The 19236-nt window shown below is 37.5% G+C and overlaps 1 protein-coding gene across 1 annotated transcript in view; it reads right to left on the bottom strand.

The window, feature by feature from the left end:
* The window catches only part of ZFPM2 (zinc finger protein, FOG family member 2), a 365534-nt gene that overhangs the window by 271047 nt on the left and 75251 nt on the right, over positions 1-19236 (bottom strand). The window contains exon 2 of the mRNA XM_081116257.1: positions 17189-17344. Coding sequence (XP_080972383.1) covers positions 17189-17344 — 156 coding nt within the window. The remainder of the gene's footprint in view (positions 1-17188; positions 17345-19236) is intronic.

The raw sequence follows: 19236 nt of genomic DNA, 5'->3' as shown, positions 1-19236 counted from the left end.
AACAGAGTAACAAGAAAATGTGATGTCAGAAATAGAAAGAATGAATACTAAAAACATGAGAGCTAAATCTTGAATCTAACAATGCTAAAATTTTAAATTAAATTTCTTGCTCTCTGAAGTATTCAACAGCTATTTTCCATGTAGTTGCCCAAACCCAGAATAGTCTAAAATCTTTATATTATATAACACATACACTGAATTTTTAAAATCTTTCAAAGTAACCTACAAAATACAGACTTTCCAGGAAACCATTATTGCTACAAAGGATTTTAATGTGATGTTAATGTCAGTCTTGAACTTTAAACTCCATAAATTTTATATTTATTTGTATATACATAGCTTCACAAAATGAATCACTTCAGAAAGTGGAAAAGGTAAAGAGAGAACAGAAACCCAGTGACAACCCAGATAAACAATTTCCTTGGAGAGGATCACTGGTTGTGGTAGGCCACAGAGGAAAAAGTACCTGCCCCACACCACCAAACCCACGCCTGGAATTGAAGGTTCTTTGAAAGCTGAGTTATCTCTTCCTTTCATGATGATCAGAACAAACAGCAATAAAATTGTCTCCAGAAAATGTTTTTTGAGCATCTACCATGTTTAAGGAGCCATAGCAGGTATAGTTGGATATACACGGAAAAATAAAGTTCCTCTTTAGAAGTGGTATAAAGCTCATCAAAGAGAGTAAGTTCACAAATAATGAGGGTGTCCGACAAGGTCCAAGGGCCATAAGGAAGGTACGAAGGCTTGGTAGCTAGATAAGTAATCAACATCTATTTATTGAGTTTCCATGAACACATCTTTTCAGACCTCTGATTTTCCAGTTTTCCCTTAATTCCATAACAACATTGGCTCATGTCTCAGATAACCTTGCCCAAAATTTTGTGAGACTATAGTTAACTCTACTCTGAAATATTTTATTAGGCAAATTACACATTTAGAAGAAAAAATAATGATAAATATAGTGAGAAACAATTATGCTTGGAAAAATAATTGCAAAAATTAGAAATTGCAAGTTTTCATTTGAATCTGTAAGTGTTCATCTTTATTGGACAGAGGTGATATACACCATTCTTTACTAATTGATTAAAATACAACTTTTTGATTTCTAGGCATTGTGTTGAGCACTAAGCATACAAAACAAAGATCGGTCCTCAACTCACATAACTTGCAGATTAGGACAGAGACAAATCAATAGACTGCAACCCCATGTGATGAATGTTTTGATGGGAGAGTCCACGATACAAGGGGAGCACACGGGCGTGACACCTAACACGGGCTTGGTGCAGCAGAAGCTTCTGGGAGGAAGGAACCAAAAAAATATCTGATATTTTGGAGGCATGATCTTAGATAAAACTGAACTCTACAGGTATAATGTCCCAAGGCTCCATTTTTCAGATTAGAAATGAGAATCGTCTCCCCAAAGAATAATCCCTTATGAAACACATTATAGTAATTTAGTTGTTGTGCAAGAAAAACGGTGGCTTGAAGGTGGTTAAACTAAAGACATTTGAAGGATGCAAGAGTTGGGTCCAGATGAAATTTTAAGATGCCAAAGACAAACAGAGATACTGCTACCATATTAGGGTTAACTGAACAAGGTCCTTTCCTTCATTCAGTGTAGGCCAAACTTACCCACGATTATTCTCAGCCCATATCAGCAGGAAAAGGAAATGGCAGAATGACTACAAGTCCCAGCAGACCCTTGATGCACAGAGAAATTTGGTAAATCGCTCAAAATGAAAAACTATCATTCAGCTTATTAAGGGCTTGATTGAACTAGCAATTTCATATAATAAAATGCTTCCATTAAATGTCACTTAACTGCCAAGTCAAAACCGTGGAGCTTAGATTTCCACTTGGGCCAACATCTGGAGCAATATTCGGGATTGATAATCCTGATTCATGGAATGCTTTGCTCTAATTTGTCTCATAACGCAGCACACAGCATCAGAACTACTGAAAAACACTGCCGAGGGCTTCAAGAAGCACTGTAAACACAGCTGATTGTACACAATTGGCAGCTCAAAAGAAAAAATACATATCACTCAAATAGTGATAGATGTATATATTACTTTAATTAAAATAAATCCTGAGAGAGAATAGTTTAAAGTTTTTGCCTGATTATTTAATAGTGTTTTCTTAAAGTAAGAATACAAAAAAGAGAAAGATGGCCAATAACATAAGAAAGTCATATAAAATGATACACTTTAGCATAGAAAACAAAATGGGTCAGAATTAAGTTTATATTCATCTCAATATCTGCTATGTGCCCACTACAGAAACCACAAAGGTGAATGAAGGAGAGTTTACGTCATGGAGCTCAGATCCCATAGGAGACCTAAACACAGCTACCATTTCGTGGACACTACACAGCACTAACTAAATGCTTTATGACATCATGTCAACAATGTTGCCGTGCACTAGCATCCTTATATTTCAGAAGAGTAAACCCAGAGGCAGATGTGTGAAAAGATGCCCTGGCACATTGCTAGTAAGTGGCAGTGCCAAGAACTGATCCCAAGTCTATTAGGATCCAAAGGCCATAGTTCAAGCCCGTGAGGATATTACAAAGTTTACTGGATTTCAAACAACAAAGACCAACATGTGATCTGGATAGCTGTTTTCCCCACAAATATGCCTTGTTTCTTGCGCTTACATATTAAAATGAAATCTTTAACGGATTCAATCTTTATAAGCATTATTTTTTTCCTAAGGTGTACTACTATTTTACTTGGAACTTCGTAAAATCAACTACACGCAGATGCCTAATCAATAACCACTGCTCACTGACCAGTGAGGTAATTAGATTTTGGGTCCATTCTTTTTACCATAATCTATGGCAATAGCACTGCATTCACTAATTAATTGCTTTCAGCACATGATTTCTGTTTAATAACTAAAATCTGTCACATGTTCCAACTTTTACAGCCTTCATCTTCTAAGTTTATCTCAGGAAACTAGCTCTCATTTTTATGGTAATGTTTTTACCTAATTCATTCTTAATCTCCTTCCAAATGAAAAACGAAATGATTAAAAAATAATTTAATCGAGTATGAAATCTCCGAATTACTTTCACGAACACTATTTTACCCTCGCAAGAGAGACTTGCTTCTTTCCTATCAATATTTTTATCTTCATAGAAAGTTTATAAACAGGGCTTCATTTTGATATTAGCCCAATTCAAGCTTCTACTTGATTTGCGCGGAAATGACTATACTGACCATTGTTCTGTTTACTTCTATCCATTTTGGTTTTTTATGTTTGAAATCAGCAATCTAGAGTAGCTTATGGAAAATGGCATAGATAATTAATAGCCAACACGATAGTAACAAGTTAAAATATGGCTTTGAAAGCTTTTTTGGTAGGAAGAGTAAAGAGAGAGAGAAAAGGGTGCCAGGCAGAGAATTACAGGGAGCTAGGAATGCATTCGACACCCATTCATTTACCTGCTAAATTCTTTATTCACATACTTTTAAATAGAAATCTCAGTGTATTTTTAGCAAAGCACAAACACATTTAATGGGATAATCATTAAATATATTCAGAAACCAACTCATAAAATGATGAAATGGAATAAATGTCAAGCAGTAACAAAATCTATAATATTTCTAAAATTATGGCTATGGAGTTAATGGTTTTCCATTGCTAGATTATAACTCTTTTGTTGGTCTTTTATAAGACATCAGGCATATTTTGTGGGCCCTTCCATTTTTCTTAGTCTAGTTTTCAGAATCAATGAGAGCCCTATAGGAGGAAATTGAAGGTGTTATTGAGCAATATAATACACAGCACAAATGACTGGGGGAAATGCGCTGGAATATAGTCTTTGAAACACATGAAACAGAATCTTTAAGTTCCATATTAGGTAGTGCTGGCAAGGTGGTAAAAGGAAGGGCTCTACTCGGCAGGGAAAAATAATTTCAAAAACACAAGGAGCCCGGCCAGCGTGGCTCAGTGGTTGAGCATCAACTTATGATCCAGGAGATCGGGGTTCAATTCCCTGTCCGGGCACAGGCCCGGGTTGCGAGCTCCATCCCCAGTCTGGGGCGTGCAGGAGGCAGCCGATCAATGAATCAATGACTCTCTCATCATTGATGTTTTTCTCTCTCTCTCCCTCTCCTTTCCCCTCTCTGAAATCAATAAAACAAAACAAAACAAAACAAACACACACATTTTAAAAAAACAAACAAAACAAAATACACAAGCAAACACCTTTTCACCAAAAGTCAGATATTCCTCTAGAAATTAAAGATCTGTCACATTCTGAGACAGTCACGTCTTCAGCACAAAAGAGCAGGACTGTTTGCAAGCAGCCGTGCAAGCAAACAGCCTTTCTCAACCCTGCTCTTTTAATCCATGTAGTTCCTATCAATGGTAACCTCTTATAGAAATTCTTGTACAATATAACTATTGAACTTTCTTGACTAGGAGTGTTACTGCCGCTGTTAGTCATCCCTATAATGTATTTTGCAATCAGCTAAATCATCAAAGTATTTTTTAACAATGAACAGTTCAGAAGTGACAGATCGACTTTCTTGTTCACAACTGCTTATCAGAGAAAAGATATCACATATGTTTTCCAGGTGCTTCCTATAGTTAGGATACCTTCACAGAAGCCGCTCATAAAAGATAAGGTCATAAAAGAGATGAAAAATATGAGCTTCATACACTTATGGTTTTATCATCAGACAAGATAGCTTTGGTGAAAGTACTTTAACACTCAAAAACAGAAAACTGTAGCTCGAATTGAAGGGCGAGGACGTGCGAGTTTAAGATTTCAGTTGGTGTTTGCTTTGCCTAATAGTCTCACAATGTCGTCTGGCTTAAAACAATTGTTTGGCTACCGATTAGCCAAACAAAAGTGTCACGTTAAATGAACTCTCTATTGCCAAACTGTACACAGAGTTAGATCTCCAGATATAAAAACTAAAAAACATGTACTGATTTTTTTTTTTTTTGCTAATACCTAAAAGGAAATCTAAACATTTCAACTGAAAAAGAATAGATCCTTTATTCTGTGGATCCCTACTCTAATGGTGTCTGACTCGAGTCTCCTTTTGAATTACCACAAATGTATAAGAAAATGTAGGATTTTTGCCAAGTACTGGATAATTATACTCAGCACACAATGAATTTTAAAAATGCATGTGATTTTCTTGAAACTTATATAATAGCCTTTTCATATCCTAGAATATGAACAATTAAGGAGATTCAAAAAAACAGAATCCACATTTTTTATTATAAATTTTCAGATCCTGGGTGAGGAAACCATCCTGAGACAGTTGATGACAGTGGTTCAAGTCTAAGTCTTATTTTGAAAAGAAACTCAATCTCTACAGCCAATGTACACTATTGCAATTTATGGCATTTTATTATAGCTTATAAGGAAAACTTATTGAAAACATTAACATTTATGGTCACTATAGTATATAAAAGTCACATTAGAAGTATTGATAACTTAGGAAGAAAAAAGTGATTTATAAATTCTTTCCACAGTACTGAACATTTATCCCTGATGTCAATAGCATCCTTCATGTGGAAAGAGTCTCTCTCAAACTTTAAGCTCCCTGAAGATTTGGAGCATGAGGTTAAGTTTCCATTGAGTTAAAATAAGGCAAAGTCTCAGCAGTATATCATTCAAAGAATTTTATTCCTCGATATTTCTCTCAGTGAGCATTTGTAAAAGTCAAATATATCAGCGAGTATGGGAGGAAGGACATCCTACTTTAAAGATGTTTCTACAATATGTATCTGGAATGGACTGACTGCCACAATGCTTTGAGTCATTAATTATCCCAATAATCAAGCAAAGACAAAAACTATGCCCTTTGCATGAGCTGAAAACTCTCCATAGTAACAAAATTTAGAGCTGGCATGAGGCCGCCTGATTAAATAAATAAATAAAAAAGACCACATTTTCCAGCCTCCCTTCTGGTGAGGTGGCCCACTACTTAAGACTACGTTCTGGCGGCCAGTGTGGCTCAGTGGTTGAGCGTTGACCTAGGATCCAGGAGATCCGGGTTCGATTCCAGGTCAGGACACATGCCGGGGTTGTGGACTCGATCCCCAGAAGGGGGCGTGCAGGAGGCAGCCGATCAATGCCTCTCTCATCATTGATGTTTCTCTCTCTCTCCCTCTCCCTTCCTCTCTGAAATCAATAAAAACATATTAAAAAAAAAAAGACTATGTTCTGGAGAATGGGTTGTTAAGTGGGGAAGCCCTTGGAAGCTCCCAGGATCCTCTTCTTACAACTGAATCTAATGCTAATGGCGTTTCCCTACGTGTGAGAAGGATTCTAGGTCACGTCAGTCCCGTCCCGACTCAGATCCACATCTAGCTTCTGCCACCAGGGGTGTTCCAAGTGCGTTATCACAAGACCCATTCGGACTCTACCGCAAGGCCTTCCCGCATCGCCTCCTCCCTCCGGGCCGGCAAGAGGTCCTTGGCTGCTGGCGATAACACAGGAAAAACATAGATAGGATCCACAGCATCGTCTAGATTTTCAGGAACGTGGGAGAATTTCTGTTTTCCCCCGTTTTAATTTTTAACACAGTCCTCTCAGGAGTATGTGTGGTCTCTCTTTAGGCTCAGGGCAACCTCCAGTGATAAGAGATTTGAAATTAAAATACCTACTGTAAATCCTGCGACATTTTACAAATCTTATTCAAGGTTTTCCAAATATTAGGAACCTGAAACCAAACTTAAACATTCTTGCTCATTGCTGTTAGGAGACATATTTACTGAAGGAACCTAGAGGGACTGATTCCAGTTTTGTGGAGCCTAAAGCTTATACAAGTTGGGAGGCCCTCCTTAAAAGAATACAAAGTTTTAACTACAAAATTAGATGCAGGGCTTCGGAAGGAGTCTTTCCAAGTGAGGGGTATTAGAACCACACTACACTACGCTGCAGTCGTAGGTCTAACCTTCAATATAAGAATATCTAATTAAACAATTGTTAAACAAGCATAAAAGGTGAATGAGCGGATCTGATATTTATTTGATCATGTTACGTGTGAGCATAAGATAGGCATTTTACAGAGATTTTCAAAATTCCTTCCTTTTATTAATGATCTGATTTTTTAGGGCCACCTTAAAAGTTTCCCAACACAACTGCCAATATTATACAGAAAACATCATTGTTTTTTAAATTGTGTTTTCCTTAGGATATAACACACTGCTACCTTAATCAGCCCCAAATCAGCATTTTCTCCGCTTCTTATCCATATTTCCTTGTCTCGCTTGTGCATACATTTTACCAGATGAGTGTTATCTTTAAGAAATGAGAACATTCTTTCTATGTTCCCCTTCCTGCCTTTGTACATGCGTGGTCATATATGGGCACCCACACACATCTATGCTACCATAATACAACCAGAAATAAACAGCATAGGTTTTCAGCGTTGGCTAACTAGCCAGCACCATAACCGGCATTGAAACAAACATACAAAGAGAAGCTTATCTAAAAATCCCACGTATAGCGCCTTGTGCTGATTCTATGGCAACGTCAGAAATTACATCAAACCCCATTGTTAAACAGGTAGGCGGGCGAAGTGTTGATGCATCTGTACTATAGATTTCCAGCTTGATAAATCTCTATCTTTAGAAATAACCCTTAAAGAAACCTCCGCTTCTCACTGTCAGAAAAATATAATCGCGGCCTAGTGTCTGCGCAACTCCACTTCCCATGTCTGCGGCGCGCGCAAGACTTGGTGAGATACAGCCACTGTCAGGTTTCAGAACAGTTCCTTGTCTAATCTTTCCTCTCCTCCAGATCTTCGATACAGAACCTGCCCGAACGCGCTGCTTACTTTCCCAGTCCCTCTGTTTATCTCGCTTCCACTCCTACCATCTGCTGCGCGGCACTTCCTTCAGAAAAGCGAGAAGTTTTCACAGTGCCCAGAGCGCTCCCTGCGAACAATGCCCCGTTCCCTTCTTCCTTCCTCCCTCCACTTTTTATTTGCTCTTATTTTGTGTGAGGGTCAAGCAGTTTTAAAGGGTTCACTTTGCAAGCATTTCTGCAGGGCTGAAATTCCTACCCAGAGGGTTTTCATGGATATGTAAACATTTTGCCGTTGATTACTGACTTCTGACCAAATACACACATTTTGGGTTGTCCCCACTCCTTTGAATTACCCGAGAACAACCTCACAGGAAACAAGCAGTGAGGGGTTGTGGCTTATTTCATGCCACCGAATCAGGAAAACTTAGTCATCCAGCTCATATAATGAGTGTAAAGAGCTTGCAGTGTAGCCTCTCATTCTATCAAAATACCAATCCTACCTACTGCTGGTTAATTCATTAAAGAAATACCAAAATGATAGAAATAGTTTAAGCACCTCCCTTACCTTAACGTTTTTTAATTTCTTGTTTTTATCTTACTCTTGACCGACACATCATGCTTGATACATGTTTAATTAGAGAATGGCAGGTTAAAAATACCCTGAAAATCGAATTTACACTTCCTACGTCCAGGCCTCCTCAGATGTGCCCATCTCCTTCTACAGGGATGATGCAATGACGGACATCCGAACGCAACGTCAGCTCTCTGTTTTCATCCGTGAAACACCTAAGTTTCAGCTCAGTATTACCTGTAGTAGTTTGGTGACTTCGGCCAAGTGACTGCACCTTGGGAAGTGACAGGTGAAAACATCACCTACCCTGCCGGGCAGCAAGCTGATTAGAGATGGCACACGAGCAGCAAGATGTGTGGCTGTCCGGGGCCGTGGGCAGGTGAAAGTTGTTATTACCATTATTGTAATTATTCTAATTGGCACCCGGTTCCAGCGTCAGCCTCTGGGATCTCACTGGACTACAGGAAAGCGGCTGAGCCAGCGATCTGCCTGCGGTATCAGTATTTACTTCAGTGGCATCAGAAGTTCAGTTATTTTTATCTGACCTTTTAAGAACAACAAGTGACCGGCTATATGACTATAATTAAATTCATCATACCGCAGATTTCCACAGCTCCCTTTATACTCTCTAGGCCTCCCGGACGTAAAGAGGAGCCCATCAGGTAACAGGGGGGCAAATGCTCCAAGACTGCCTGTTGCTTCCGGAATGATAAACACGGTGAAAAATGCTACATACTAACAAGAAAATACGAATTTTATATTAGAATATTAAAAGCTTTGAAAATATTAATTGAAACCTAAATAATACCCTAGTACAGAACCAATGAAATATTTTTAAATCATTTGTAATGTTTAAGGGCAAAAAGTAGAGGAGACAGAGCTAGTTCCAAGAGATGAGTTTCTCTAAAAGGGTAACATTTTATCTCAAATCATAATGTGAGCAACAGTAAAATTCAGGGTTGCTAACTATGTTAATTCTACATGATTTAAATATGTTAGCTTTCCAGGCTTTCCTAAAGCTATTCAGATTTTTAATTATCTTTTAAATAGAAATAGAAATTAAGAGTTAGTAGATATAAATGATTAGCAGACATTAATGAAGATCTGTATGATTTTTATATATATTGAATTTCAGCAAATAAAATGGAAATAGTCATATTTTTAATTTGAAATCACTACTTGTATCATTACAACTTGATCAAAACCACTTCCTTCATTCAACCTGAAACATCACAGAGGAAACGACATAGCAATAAAAAGGCTTACAAATAAGTAGCTCTCCTTGAGAGTGCTCAGCTAGAATGAATGATTAACTAACTCAACATTTAGCTGAAAAGTGAAAAATTCAATCAGTCATGCAGATGTCTCCTAATATCCAGATGTTCTGATTTGTATACATAACAGGGGACTGAATAAATTCTTACCCTTCTCCTGATTTTCAACATTTTAGGGAAAACAATAAACCTACACTAAATTCTACAGCTCAAAAAAAAATGTTCTCATGCTTGCAAAATCCTTAAACATAAGATCAAAGAAGACAATTTTTGGAATGGTAAAAATGGTGTTATATTAACAAATCTCTCAACACCCTATGTGTCAGAAAGAAGCAGGATAAAACACACTTTATCACAATATGAAATTGCCTCATAAATTACAAATAACTATAGAATTATGTATTTTATCAAGGTTTAATATGTTTCAAAAATGTCTAGCAGATTGCACAGTGGAGACCTACGGATGGTTGGCTCACAAAAAAAAAACAATGAATTCGTTTATCGTATGCAAAAAAGTGGTATAATTACCACACATGATTCGTATAAATGATATCATGAGTCATTTTGACACAGAGTAAGAGCAATCATTTCAGTTTTGTTGAAGTTGGAACAGAGGGGAAGTAGGCAGACCAAGCTTGACCTGGCCTTTACATACACAAACTAAATCATGGACAAAATTTGCACACCTTCTGGTTCCATCAAAACCAAGAAAACCCTGACTCCCTTCGGAGAATAAATTGCCATTAAATGAACCCTCACTTTACCAACAGTTGTGTTTTTAAGAAAAAAAATTAATCTGATTCCAAAAAAACCTGTTTTTTGAGGGTTTTAGGTGGCCAAACAAGTATGAAACTACAATGTCATATGGTGTGTTTTTTTATTTCTTAACGTCTTGGGTTAAAAATATAAATAAGACACATAGCTTTTATTTCTGGTTTCAACAATGTACTACTTTTCATTTTGCATTGCTGGATGACTTATGTGAGAAAAATTTAAATAATTTTTTTTTTAAAAAAAAAAGAAGTACTGAATCCAGGATAACAGAAGGTTTTTGCCAAGGAACAATAATGTCATGTGGAGGGAGGGGGAGACGGTGGAGAAGGGAAGGGAGGTTCCTGCCAAGCAAAGCTGGGGGCTGTTCAATCAGCTCTATCAGGGCTCCATCAGTGTCTCCACTCCAGCCAAATCCAGAGGAAACAAGGAGTCAAAGATTCAGGTCAATAAGCTTATAGGCGATTTGCACAAACAGCTCCTCCAGCAAGGTAAAAAACAAAGTCATATTGGCTTTTCTTTTTCATTCCTTCTCTTTGAACTCCCCGGTCCAAACACACTCTGGAAATGTCAATGTTATATGCAAGAATTTAAAAAGCTCAGTTTCTTAATCCTGTTCAGAAAAAAAGGAACAGGGTTGCCTGTAAAGATCTCCTTTCTTATGGAAATCAAAGTGATTATGGGAGAGCCTCTTTCTGTGGATTCTGATTCCAGTTGCCCAAGAGTCAGAGGAGAAAAACATGTCCCCTTAAAGGCATAAAAGAAGTGAAAATAAACAATATGATTGAAAAGGGTTTATGAAATACAGGTAAACAGACTTCCTGAACTAAAAATAATAATAATAATAATAAAATGAAAAGAAGATAGGAAAGAGTAAAGCATGAATGTTTGACACTGCGTCAAATGAAAAACACGCAGTTACCACTCCCAGGACCAGATCTGCATGAAGGTGTGTTTCCCTCTTCTCAGTATTAAGGGTCTAGATAATATTTTTGTTGTTTTAGCTTAACCTAGGGAAGCAGTGAGGATACATGCCAACAAGCTAGACTCGGGTTTGTTATCGTCTAAGGAGAAATAGCTTTTCCTTAGTTATTTCCTAATTTTTAAACAAAGCAACAAAACTTATAGACAGAAAGAAAAGAAAGGGGGTGGGGAGAGGGACCTTTCGGTATCTCTGGCAACCTACTGGTAGAGACAGTTAAGCACAATAATGAAAATGGTTCTGATCCTCATGCCTCCTCCTCTGTATCTTTCAGATACAAGGATGTGGAAAGATACAGAACACACACACCCAGCTCTGGTATTGCGGAAGGGAGCAGAGTGACTCACATCATTCTCAAACACCCCAAACTGCTCTTCCGGAAACCACATTAATGAGCTACAGATGGAGCCTCATCAAGCCCTTGGCTGCAGGGATGATTCTGATTGGGGTTATCTGTATCTCCTGACAGCTTCCCCAGTCTGCTGGCTTCCATTTCTTACTTTGAAAAAAAAAAAAAAATGTATTGAATTTATTGGGGTGACATTGGTTAATAAAATTCTATAGGTTTCAGGTGTACAATTCTATAATACATCGTGCGTATATTGTATTGTGTGCTCACCATCCCAAGTCAAGTCTCCTTCCATCACCATTTATTCCCGCTTTACCTTCTTCCACCTCCCCCCACACCCCCTTTCCTCTGATAATTGCCACATGTTGCCTGGGCCTGTGAGTGTTTTGGGTTTTTTTACTTTCTGCAGCCCTTTCTTCTCTAGGTATCTCCACATTGTGTCATGACCATGGTGCTTCTCCGGGTTATGCTCCAACTCTCCTCTGGGGCTCTCCCAAGCCTTCCACAGTGGTGAAGCCAACAGATTCCTAGAGCAACGAGCTCTACAGGTATGACGACCCTCCTACTCCCCAGCTCTCTGCTGTCCCCTTCTGGCTCCCTGTAACTCTCGCCCCATAGATCAGCCAACTTGACTCAGTACTAGAAGCCCACTCCCTCTCCTGAGGTCTCTGCTCCAAGTTCACCTTCCCCATCGCTATTTATAAAGTAGCCTGCAGGTGCACGCACACAAACACGCAATGTCGCTCTACCACACCTACTGTTCTGTTTTTCTTCATAGTGGTCAACATCACCCGTCATGTCATACAAAGTGAGTCTGACTGTTTATTGTTTCTCCACTTCAGAATGGGACTGGGATTGACAAAATTAAAAGCTCCTCAGGTTGTTTTCCAGACCACAGGTGTTTCAATTTATATTAACAGGCTTAGTTCTAAACATGCATGGAGGTATTTCTATGTTTACTATATAAACCAGAAGAAAGGCAGAAAAAAAATCACTGAAGCAAATAAACCAGTACCACAGAAACCGTGTAGCACTTTACAGACACAGCCTTGATGTCTTCGTCATCTATAAATTCAAGGAAATAATTCTTGCTTGTTTCCTTCCTCTCAGAGATACTGTGAGGCAAGATGCCAAACTATCTAAACTCATTAAAGAAAAGATGACACAAATTAAAAGTATTACTTTACGTTCTGCTAAAATTCTTAAAATCTAAGGGTACCAAAGTAACCTTAAATAGTATTTTTAAATAAACATAGTTCATTTCATTCATTTCAAAGATGAAAACTAGAAACATTAAATATGCAACCAAACCAAAGTAAAAAGTGACATAGGAAACTCCAATAGAATTGTCAGGCTCAAAGTTTAGGCTCGTGACTATAACAAGGGTTTGTTAAAGATGATCTCTTCCAAACTTAATTGTGAATATTTGTGCTTTAGATTCATATGATTAAGAATTCTACATATGTAAAGCTAACAAAATTCTGACCAACATTTTTTTGACATTGCTGTGGAATATTACATTATGAGAGTGATGTGATCATATTTAATCACATGTTTTATGATGACTGGCAACTTTACTAATATTAATAAATGCTTTGAGACTTGTCAAAAAGCCTTCACTTTCACAACAATAAAATAGATATAGCCATATAGGACTGAGGAAAATATCCCAAGAGTAAGAGTCATTCTAGACACTGAAGATATCCTGTGTAATGTAGCAGCTCAATTTCAAAAGGAAGTAAGAACTTTAACCTATAATAAGCTAAGTCTCAACAAAGAGTAGAGTTTATTTTCCTTTTCTGAAAATAGGAAATTACAATAGCATGTGGTTGCTTTTATACAAAACACAGTTGCTAAAATATGAATAAAGATATCATAACTATAGGTGCATCCTCAGTACTCCTTCTTGAAAATGTGTCAAAATGACAGGGGCACTTATAATTTCCAAAGATTGAGCACCTTAATTAATCAGAAATATAATTCTATTACTTATAAATTGTAGAACACATATACTTATGTGAGCAAGGGTTTACATTTCTTTTCCTTAAGTTTCTTTCTCCTAGGCCTTTGCTCCCGTACACTCCCCTTGATCCCAGACAAGGCAATAGAAGAGGTGATGCAGCTGTGGACAATGTATCCTTGAACAGGCATGGTCAGGCCAACCCAACAAGGAGTCAAGATATCATCTTATTGAGACATCACCAGATGACCAATATGCATGGTCAGGCCAACCCAACAAGGAGTCAAGATATCATCTTATCGAGACATGGCCAGATGACCAATATGTATGGTCAGGATGACCCGACAAGGAGTCAAGATATCTTCTTATCAAGACATCGCCAGAAGACCAAGAACAAAAGGATGACATTGGCGGACTTCTGGGTCTGCACATAGCTGCATTCCGCTCCCAGCCTCAGTTTACCCCATTTCCCTATATAACCCTATCCCTCAGGCCATTTCTTAAGACAGGTTTTGGATGCCCGTATGCTCCCTGTCTTCTTGGTTGGTGGCCTTCTCAATAAACGCCTTATATGATTCAACCCTGCCTCTGCTGAATTGGATACAGAGACAGGCAGCCTGAACCCCACCAGGGTTTCCTGATAACAAAAACACCTTATTTGGACAACTTAAGATATTTTAGCCATGTTTTTGTGCTATGAGTTTTTTTAACTACTACCCTTTGTTTAATAAGGAAAAAAGCATTTGATGTTCAAAAATGTTACCCATTTGGGCAACTATGTCACTGCGAAATTTTGATCATAGCTAGATCTTTAAGTGGAGAAACTTTCCAAATAAATCAGCTCATTTTCCTATGTATACTGACAAGTTTTAAGTTGTCACAAATGATTTAGAATATATGCAAAAAGTATGTTTCATTAATGATCCAAAGTTAAAAATATTTTTCTTAACAATAATTTTTACCTGCTTTTTAAATCATGACACTAACATCATTAACCATTTAAATACTTATATTCTTTTAATGCATAATCTATCTTCTTTCCTGAAACTAGCAAGAAAACATAATTATGTGTCACTGAGAATATGTGAATTTCTACCGAAAGATTAGCTTCCAATTCTCCAGAGAGAAAATTTTCTCTTCCTACTGAGGCTAATCAACTTAAGTGAAAAATGGATGGAGTTCCTAGTATGACTTCAAGGGGATGTAATCTATATCAAAGACCTGTCTCTCTTTCATACTAGTTCCTGCTGACTTCAGTGGGAATGCCCTGGTCTCATTCTATGAGAGTAAAATAATAAAGTTATTTTCCTATTAAGTAAGGCAGCAGTAATTGAAATAGTAATAGTAATATCTATCCTGAAAATATTGTATGGAAATAAGAATTCTAATTCCCACCCATCATCATTTTCTAGTTTTAAACTAAACATTGGAGAATTATGTTTATAATATAAAATATATCAATTACATATTATTATATACACCAATTACATATTATTTAATATATTATATATGATAGATTAAACATTATTTAGATAATATTTGGTGTATTTTTCAAATTTCCAACAGTTCATCAAACAATGTTCTTAATAATTGTGATTCATTTTCCTTAGTTTCTAAAGGCCTGTAATTATTTTTCACAAGTTAGGACTCTTTATTATAGATGGAGGTTATTGCCCGGAGACCATAATCATGAAGTCATATAACCATCAGTCTATTTTCTTCCAATAAACTACTAACTTAAAACTTGGAATCCTATATAGGCCTTAACCAATGGTCATCCCCAAAAAGCAAAACATATTTAATAATACCTATCAGTAATGCTTCCCTAGATTAATTAAACTGACAAGAATGTCTGAATCCATACACCAACTCTTTTAAGGACAAGAGCAAGAATAAACAGGACCTTCTAACTGGTGGTCCCTTTCCTTTCTTGTCACCCCACGACATAAGGGAGGTACTCTCCAGTGAACTAAGGACATTAGCTGATGAAGGAGGACAGTGGGATGTCTTCACATTGACCTGAAAACTCTTCAACTCCAGCCAGCTCTTATATGTATTGCCGTGGCTACGTATCATCAAGAAATGGTTCTAACATCCAGAACAACTAAGGAAATTATTTATTTGGCCTGAAATCTGAGTCAACTAACAAAGAAGGTATCTATTCTGTCTGTACCATTCTTATATTCAACCAGAATCTCTGAAGTGGAGGCAAGGACCAGGTTGCAAGGCCACCCTGAAGTCTTCAGGAGAATGGTCAGAGAGAGGACTCTCCAAAAGGGTTGAATTTCAGTGGATCCAGTGCTGGTGCTGACTCCGCTCCCATGGTTTTAGGTCATGGGGCTTCGCTGACCTCAGGGATGGAAACTAGCTGGCTTCTTTTGATCATAATACATGAGAAGTCACACTGGAATTTTAATAATATGTATCAACCATGTATGTGGCCACAGAGAAATGTTTATTAGCAGTTTTTTGGGAGCTATGTCAGCATCCTTGATTTCAGACTATCAGGTCCAATCAACAAATTCACACAAACACATGAAAAAAGCATTGCACATAATTTCTCTGCCTGCCTAAAACATACACATGTCTGAATAAAAATGGTGCAAACAAACGGGCAGACGGAGGTAGAAGCACACTCTCAGTCATGCTCTCTGGGAAATTATCATGATAAAATCAACAAAACCGATGTTCTAAGGCAAAGAAGTGATCCAAACACTTGTGAAACCGTACGTTGGTGGAGGAGACGATAGAAGACTCCCCTCACTTGTAGAGACAAAACAATCAAACAAACAAAAAATAAAAAAGAATCATGAGAAACCGTAAACTCACTTCTGAAAAAAGCAAGCAAATCTGTATGTAAGCTGAGTGTACACAGTTACTGGGAGGGGCCACCAGGATTCAAGTCAAGGTTAAAAATGAGCTGAGATACACGTTCTCAAGTTCTTCTTCTGTCTTAATGGTAGTGTGTCAAAAGAGTTTCTAGAATGGAGAGTGTGTATTTCCTTATTTGACAATATCTTAAAAAAAAGCACCATCCTGTGTTGAAAGTCAACATCAAATACCTACAGCACTCAGTTTTCAAAGGGAGTGAGCCAGAAACTTGGGCAAAGACTCTACCCATTCACTGCTTACACTCAATGCCTCATTCAGTACCTCGCAAACAACTGACATTCAATAAATATTTGTTGAAAAATCAGTGAATAATTGATAAACATTTAAGGTATTCTAGTTGACTGGCGAACCAACATGAAAATGTTCATAGTTAACTGGCCAATCAACATGAAACTGTTTAAAATATACACTAGGACTTATTAAAGTGGAATTATTTCTTTTATCCTTCAAATTATTTTATGTTTAAAAAATTCTGCAGGTATTTTCAGACTGTTGTATTACATATTAGCCACTCGAGCACCTTTACCCTATCAGTGCATTTTTTAAACTTTACAAAATCATCTGAGTAAACGGACGCACATGGTGCACCCAGCCATCAGTGATTACCTTTGTTACAGAAGTATTCCACGTCCTCGCAGCTCAGGTTCTCAGGCCCAAATTCTGTGGGAAAGCTTTCCTCCAATGGCAAGTCCCCCTTTGAGATGATGTCTGTGTCCTCGGATGGACATTCTTCTTCTTCGTCAATGGCGTCTTCTAGCGGCCCTTGAAAAAGAATCAGGGACACTGTTCCAAAAATATCCAAAGATAGTGAAATAAAATCCTTAAAGAGGATCTTTTTGATTAAGGTGGTGGAAAAAAATGTATTCTTATCAAGAGGCCAAACAGTCCCACCAATGGTACTCACACAAGATAATGCGACATCCACATTCACAGGTGACAGGGACCCATGATGAGTGGAAGGAAACCTCTACCTCCAACCCTTCCCCACCCCAACTCCAAGCCCAAAGCTTATTTTTTCTTAATTCTCCGTGAAGAGCAAAACTGCGCCTTATGTTCATTTGTTAGAATTAACTACCTGGTAAAAAGTACAAGTCTCTTTTACAGGGTTGTACAATTTTACCTGAGATTTTAATAAAGATTTAAAGTAATGGAATGCATTTTAATTGAACTGAGATTTTAATAAAGTCTATACTTTTAAAAAACCCATCGTACGAGTGGATTCCAAGAAAAGATTTCATTATATGTGTTTGAGGCTGGAAGAAAAATTACATATTTCTCTCCCTGATGAAAGTATAACCCTATTCATAATTAATTGAATTTTTTCTGAAATGAAAAGTCGTTTTCTAATGAAAAATGTAATTGGTATTTATGTGATACTTTTTCAGTAATAAAAATACAACTTCCTTAGAGTGAATGAGTGAGGGGCGCTACATTAATGGGCCTACTTCGCTGAAAGGAAAGGGAGGGCTGCAGTTGTTCAGATGGATCAGAAGTGGGCCACGTGCAATACCGCAGGGCTGCTGAGACTTCAGGTTGCACTGAAGAATCGAAGTCTCGGAGTCATTCTTACTAAGCAGAAGCCTGCAGGGGCTCCTAAAGAAGCAACGTGGCACTTTATCCAAAGAACGCCATCGGTACTAATTGTCACTCATGTCGGCAGTCTCATCAGACAGGCTCAGTACTGAAAAGGCTTAGGCAGTCCCTTTCTCTAAGTTCTTAGCAATGCTCTAGGAAAATTTCAGGACCAAAGACAACTCATAAATAACTTAAAGTAGTGACTATACTGCAAATGTTGTTCTACGTGTTGGCAAACAGGCATAAGTACACACGGCACAGCAGTGTATCTGGTGTTTGCCCAAAAGCCAGTTTCCAAAGGGCTGAATTCATATTTCACGGAGAGAATTAGCTGCATGGATTTAATTGAGACACATCCAAGCAAAGAATTTCTTATGGAGTTTCTTTATCCTTTTAAAAATTCATTTATGCCTTTTTTTCCTTTAAAATAGCAAATGTTAAGGAAGAAAGATTGCCTAGTTCCAAACACTTGGGTAATGTGTTTTCTTGTATTCAAGGTGGAGTGTTCAAAAAAATGGATTTCTGTACAAATCACATTCAAAAGTCATGGATCTCATATTAGTTTTTATTTCTTATCATTATTTCAAGTTTAAAACTATAATCTTTCACTTTTAAAACAAATGTCAAGTAGCAAGATACGCAAGGAATATATAAAGTAGTAATAATATAAATTATAATCATTAAACATTTATCTGATAATTCTAAATATTAATTCTGAGTCTCATGAGTAATAGAATATTTTTCATATTTTTTCAAAACACTTAATTATAACAAGTTTGGTTAAAAGAAAATGTGTGAAGCTTCCTCGTTTGTATTTCATGTAGGGCTTCCAAAGCACTTTCTTATGTAATCTTTAAAATAACCTAGTGAGTCTATTATGTTCATCAGTTTATTTTGTTCATTAGATTCCACGTGAGTGAGATCACGTGATATTTGTCTTTCTCTGTCTGGCTTATTTCCCTTAGCATAATACTCTCCAGGTCCCTCCATGCTGTGCCAAAGGGTAAGAGACCCTTCTTTACAGCTGCGTAGTATTCCAGGGTGTGAATGTCCCACAGCTGTTTTATCCACTCATCTCC

This window comes from Miniopterus schreibersii (genome assembly GCF_964146895.1).
Source record: "Miniopterus schreibersii genome assembly, chromosome: 17".
Lineage (NCBI taxonomy): Eukaryota > Metazoa > Chordata > Mammalia > Chiroptera > Miniopteridae > Miniopterus > Miniopterus schreibersii.
The sequence above is the reverse complement of the archived record's forward strand: the minus strand, read 5'-3'. Positions and strand labels throughout refer to the sequence as shown.